Source organism: Oryzias melastigma, unplaced genomic scaffold, assembly GCF_002922805.2.
Source record: "Oryzias melastigma strain HK-1 unplaced genomic scaffold, ASM292280v2 sc00316, whole genome shotgun sequence".
NCBI classification, from domain to species: Eukaryota; Metazoa; Chordata; class Actinopteri; order Beloniformes; family Adrianichthyidae; genus Oryzias; species Oryzias melastigma.
In genome coordinates, this window is record NW_023416922.1 from 62,253 (window position 1) to 68,768 (window position 6,516).

The 6,516-nt window shown below is 39.9% G+C and overlaps 1 protein-coding gene across 1 annotated transcript in view; it reads right to left on the bottom strand.

The window, feature by feature from the left end:
* LOC112138257 (NACHT, LRR and PYD domains-containing protein 12-like) overlaps positions 1-6,510 on the bottom strand; it is a 20,112-nt gene extending 13,602 nt beyond the window's left edge. Inside the window, exons 1-3 of the mRNA XM_024260821.2 lie at positions 5,992-6,510; positions 5,723-5,896; positions 480-653 (exon numbers count right to left, since the gene is read on the bottom strand). Of these exons, the coding sequence (XP_024116589.2) occupies positions 480-653; positions 5,723-5,896; positions 5,992-6,497 (854 nt within the window). The 5' untranslated portion in view covers positions 6,498-6,510. The remainder of the gene's footprint in view (positions 1-479; positions 654-5,722; positions 5,897-5,991) is intronic.
* Between the last annotated feature and the right edge of the window lie 6 nt (positions 6,511-6,516).

The following is a 6,516-nucleotide window of genomic DNA, read 5'->3' on the forward strand; positions in this document are numbered from 1 at the left end:
ATCTGGTTTTTATGTTTAGACAAAACACAATATGCTACTGGTATCCCTTTCTGTGCTATTTGGAAAAATCCACCTCAAATTTCCTCCTTTCAGAACCAACATGAAGATTTTTAAATGTATGAATCAAACAAAGTGATCTGCTTGAGTTTGGAGATCTTTGTTTTCCTTCAGTCATTTCCAGATATTCTGGAAGTAGATCTGCAGTGAAGCAGAAACAGGAAGTAAAGAAGAGACAGAAAAGCAGGAGACACATCAGCATGGTGGAAACATTCCCTCCTGTCTCCTTTTCCTCTTTTCCTTGACCTTGTTTGAAAAGGTCATGGGATCAAGGAAAGATTGTAGAGAAATTCATCAGACGGCTGAATTGACTCCAAGCTGTGATCCAGAAAATGTTCAAATAATCTTCCAGTGAAACATCAGAAAGTTCTTCACCTGAAACCTTCTTCTCATCCTTCAGGGAGTTCAGCTGATTTACTGACCTCAGAGTCTGCAGTCTGCAGTCTGGACTCTCCAGAAAACCACGCAGATGAAGAAATCCTGAATCCTGGATGTTGTTCAAGCTCAGGTCCAGTTCTTTCAGTCTGGACGGGTTGTTCTTCAGAACTGAACCCAGAACTTCACAGCTGATCTCTGACAAACTGCAGTCCCACAACCTGAAATCAGACAGAAAAGTGTGTTCAGGGGCTGCACGGTGGCGCAGTGATTAGCGTTCTTGCCTCACAGCAAGAAGGCCCCTGTTCAGATCCCGGCTGGGATCTGAAAAACATCAACTGGGACCTTTCTGTGTGGAGTTTGCATGTTCTCCCCGTACATGCGTGAGTTTTCACCGGGGTCTCCGGCTTCCTCCCTCTGTCCAAAAAGCAAGCCTCATAGGTTAATTGGAGACTCTAAATTCCCCCTAGGTGTGAATGTGAGAGTGGATGGGTGTGTGATTGAGGCCCTGTGACAGACTGGCGACCTGTCCAGGGTGAACCCCGCCTTCGCCCTTCAGTAGCAGGGTTAGGCTCCGGCACCCCTGTGACCCCGCAGTGAGTCTGTGTTTCACTTACAAAAACAAACATCTGAACTTTTGTAAAGACGGATGTGCATATTGTTCATTAAAAATGAAAATGTTTTGCTTATAACTCTGTGAAGGAAGTAGATGTGTGTGTTAACTGTGCTGGTAACACAGAATCGTCCTGGAAGGGACTGTTCCTCACTTTCATCCGTAACAATGTGAGGACTCATTCATTTTCTTGAATTGGGAGGGGCTGGTGCTCAGAGAGCAGAATTTAAGAAAAATGTTCAGAGATGCATGAATGGAGCAAAATACTGCTTTGAGTTGTTTTTCTTGAGGAACTAGCATTATGATACATTTAAAAGCTCTAAAAAATTGATTTTGGATGATATAATCACTTTGAGATAGATAGTTAACAGCACATTTGATGGAGAGAAATGACAGAACAATATAATAATTGAGTATCTGAAGGTCATGGACAACAAGAGTCTAAAGAATCAAAGTCAACAGATCATTCTGGTTTAAGTGGAATCTTCAGTTACAGATCAGATTTCTACAGCTGTGAAAGCATCAATGTTTCCACTGGAACTGCTGAAGTTTCCATGAGGTTCAACACAGATTCAGATGAAGACTGAAGGACAGAAAAGAAAAACAGCATTCAGTTGTTCATGGAAAGATTCTGCAGACACTAAACACTCTGGTTCCTTTCAAATCAGGAACAAAAATCACATTTAGAAACTTGTAGAAATGTTGGATTTCATGTTGTACTTTTGGAAACAAACTATTATAAGTGTAGAAAAATCCAGGAAAGCATGAAGTTTCTCTGCAGAAACTCAAAGATGTTCACTACAATCAAAGAATGAAGCAGAGCTAAACTTTCCTTTCTCTTTTCATCCTGACTGGAAAAAGCAGGTTGTGCAGAAGAACAGCTCAAAAGTCTTTAGTTCTCCTTTGAAAGCATTTACTGACATTTCTAAACTGTAGAGGAACCTTGAAGAACATCAGGATCCAAAATGTCTGAATGTGCTCCTGCAGAGGAGCTGCGGATGGTTCTGATGTTAGTCTGAGTGTTTCAGCTGATTCAGTTCTGGAGCTTCTAAAGAACCTGTGTGTGTTTGGAAATTAACAGGTCCAAGTCAGTTACTAGTCATTCTGTCCACTGTGTCTGCTGCTCCTAAAGTTCCTTTTCTGATCCCAGAAATCCTTCAGGATCTTCTTCAGTTTTTTAGCTGGTCTACAGACTGCAGAGTTCTGATGGTTCTGCTGTCAGTACTGACTATGAAGTGGGTTCTTCTGAACACAAGTCCACTGTCAGAAATGACTTCCTGACTTCAGCAGAGTCCACCATGAAGCTTCAGCAGTCTGACTGGCTCTAATCTAGTGGACATCTGCCAAAGCTCCAAACTGACAACAAACTTCCTCCTTTAGACTCTCAGGATGTTTCCATCACAGCTCAGTGGAGCTGCAGGTCCAGCTGGACCAGAACTTTCATGGACTCAGCAAGAAGAAGACAGTTTGAGTGAAGGTCCACAGTTTCAGCATCAGTTCAAGTCACTGACTGTAGCTATAACAAGAGTGGAATGCTGTCCTGGAGGATCATCTGGTTTGCTGCTGCAAAGATCAGAATGATGTTTGAGACAGACGCTGCTTCTCTCTCAGCTCAGCGTGCTGACTCCTAACCACCGGAGGCGGAGCTTTGGTTCTTCTGGTGCAGACGCAATTTGAAACACTGACTGTAGGTATTCCAGCCTTTCCCAGTTCGTCTTGTTTGCTCAGTGGCGTTCTCTGTCCGAGAGTGGAAGCCAGACCTTCCTTTGGCTGGGTTTGTCGTGCGTCATGGGGGGTCCTGGAGCCTAACCCAGCTACTGATGGGTGAAGGCGGGGTTTACTCTGGACAGGTCGCCAGTCTGTTGCAGGGCGTCAATCACACATCCATTAACACTCACTCTCACACCTAGGGGCAATTTAGAGGCGGGGCCTTCTTGATGTGAGGCAGGAGTGCTGACCACTGTGTCACAGTGCAGCAATGTTTTAATTACAATCAATTCAGTATTGATTTTCTTTACTTGCAGCAATGATAACTCATGTAATTGTGTTCTAATGATAGTCAATGGTTTTCCATATTGTGCGAATCATTAATGTTTAATGAAAATATGTGAGAATTATTTCAGAGAATAATCAATGAGCACTCTATTATTACTTGAAAACGTGATTTGCAGTGTGGATGGAGGATTTCTGGATTTTTATGAAATTGTATTCTGATGATAATCAATGAGTATTATATATCTGCTACATGATGTATGATTGATGTTACTGTTTACTGAAATAAGGAAAAATGTTTTAGGATATTACTGTAATCAATAATCAACAAGCTCTTCAATTGGCTACTAAAAAAAAAGAAAGAAAACAATTTGCATTTGATCTGATCAGTACATGATTACACAACTATGCAAAACTGTAAAATAAATTAACTAAGTAGAGGTGGGATTATAAACATTTGCTTCCCCCCCTATATTTCAAGCAGTCAATCAAACTCTACTGACTTTAGTTCATTTCTACAATATTTAGTGAATCAAATGTTACATGAGTGTCTTTTTTGCTTTTGTTTGTTTTGAATTTTCTAATAAATGAATTTCCTTTTTTTCTGTAATGAGTGAGAAATATCTGTGTTTTGTCCTGTAATGTCCACAATCTATGCTTGAAATAAACAAGATTAATCAATCAATCAGTTAATCAAAGACAAGGATTCATTTTTTAACTGTCCTGTCCGACAGCTGGGCAAACAAATAAGTGCTGAGAGCCTCTTGTGTTAGATTTTACTGTCACAACAGGGGGTTATTGATCTTCTAACATGCAGTGTATATTTGTATAAATCCCTTTTGTAATATGTGCTAGACATTTTTAATATTGATTATGTTTGGATCTTTTTTTTATTTGGAAAAGAAGAAGAGGGAAGGGCATAAACCAAAGGGCATAAAACGAAGGTGAAAGAGCGTTGTTTAAAGAGGTTAGAAGATGGTAACGGAGGGGGAAATATATCATAAAACAACCAGGTGAAAATAGTCTTCTGAAATGACACGCAATTAATATATGCACAATAGACATTTGTAAATTAAGCATTAGGTTTAGACCTGTACATTATTTGGGTTGCTAAGGAGTTACTTTGCCAAATCTTGAAGTTGCTATAGCAACCCCTAGCTACTCTAGAACCGCCCCTGGAACAGGTAGAGAGGCAGGGGAGGGGCTTAGATTCACTGCTTGTGATTCTACACCTCAGTAGAAACTGACTACTTCATCCTAATAAATACATGCATAAATAAATAAATAAATGTTTTCCAGTCATAAAATCTATATACTTTATTGGGTTTACTAGTTTTGTTTTAAAAAAGTGAAAGAAACAAATAGGAGTCTCCAGGATCTCACTCATCTTGACTCTGGGTTTTTGACAAAAGGAAATGTCAACTTAAGGTTGTGGAAAATGGGCAATGGGTCAAAGGAAACATCATGTGCCCAGTGTAGAAACAAAAGAAGAAAATTAATATTTGCTAGGCAGAAGTTAAGACCAAATGTATTGTTTGAGGAGTGACATTTTGAGCAACGTTTGCCACACGGCTAATAAAAGTTTGCAAATAATTTTGATGCTCATTAGTGAAGCCAACAGAAGGAATTAATTCACTCATAATTTGTGTCAGGGTTGTATATTCAGTTCAAGAAAAGAAGAAAAATGTGGCCATTTGTACCAGAGCCATCCAGCCTTCAAAACAAAAGCACAATCTCATGTGTTTGAAGTGTGAACAAACTTACGCACTAAATCTTAATTGTGAATTCCATTTTACAAGTATATATTACATAAATAATAAATGAAGTTTAATAAATAATACATTTTGTTCTTGTGACGTCAATCATCATAAAACTATTGCAAGAGAGGAGCAGGTACAAGGTGCCTACCAAGGCGATCGCAGATGGAAATTTGGTTCTGCGCTTATTGTGTCGCCTAAATGACTACAAAACAATGCATTGTGGGAAAAAGTGTCCTGACAGGTCTTGATCAGAAACAGCTGGTGCTCAGTGAAGGAAATCTGTGATTTAAGTCTTTCTGTAAGTAGTGAATCACTGATAAGAAATAAACTAGATTTCTATTTCCATAAACGGTTGTGGTCTTTGAAATCAACATGACTCTAATTACTTTATCATTACAAATTATTTTACTTGAAGGTTTAATCATTTTAATGTTTCTACAGGTAATTAATTTAGTTTCAATGCTAAATGTTAGACAGACGTTTGTATTTATGCAACAAAGGGAACTTATAGGAACAGACATCACTGATCATCTGTGGCTGTTTGTTTTATCTGCTGGAGTTCTAGCAGATTTCTGTGGGTCAGAAATGTACTGCAACTATTTGTCCATTTAAATCTGCAGTTTTGTGATTGATTCAGGTTTTCTTACAAAGAACACAGAGAACATGAACTTATCCCAGAAATCTACACCTATATGGACTTCACCTATATGGTTCTCCTCTTTAGTCTGGTGTGAAAAATCCAGGATAACATTTGTAACCATCAGGCAAAGAAAATCCAGGATTTTTAACTCTAGCAAATAATTGTTGTTTTAAACATATGCAGCAGTTGTCTGATTTTTCTTCTTCACTGACATCTATCTAACACTTTCTTCTGAAACAGAGACAAACAGCGAAAACCTGGAACAACAGTTGAGTGAAAGCTGACCTGAGAGTCTGTAGTTTACAGTGTGGACTCTCCAGTCCAGCAGACAGAAGCTTCACTCCTGAATCCTGCAGCTTGTTGAAACTCAGATCCAGATCTCTGAGTCTGGAGGACTGAGAGCTGAGAACTGAAGACAGAGCTGCACAGCTTCTCTCTGACAGATCACAGTCACTGAGTCTGAAGAAAACAGAGACAGGCAGCAGTTATTGAAACTTTTGTTTTTCACTCATATTCATTTGTTCATTGAATGTGATTTTCACGAGAGTTCTTACAGAGATTTGTTGGAGGCTTTGATCACTGGCAGCAGCCTCAGAAGAGCCTCCTCTGAAGTAGAGTATTTCTGCAGGTCAAACTCTTCCAGATCTTCTTCTGATGACAGTAAGATGAAGACCAGAGCAGACCACTGAGCAGGAGACAGTTTATCTGTGGAGAGACGTCCTGACCTCAGGAACTGTTGGATCTCCTCCACTAGAGAACCATCATTCAGTTCATTCAGACAGTGGAACAGGTTGATGCTTTTCTCTGCAGACAGATCCTCACTGATCTTCTCTTTGATGAACTGGACTGTTTCCTGATTGGTCTGTGAGCTACTTCCTGTCTGAGTCATCAGACCTTGTAGGTGACTCTGATTGGTCTGCAGTGAAAGACCCAGGAGGAAGCGGAGGAACAAATCCAGGTGTCCGTTTGGACTATGTAAGGCCGCATTCACAGCACTCTGGTAGAACTGGACCGGACTGCTCAGTTCAGGTTGATTGACCTGTGATTGCTCTTCCTCCATGAGGTTGAGTCCAGAGTTG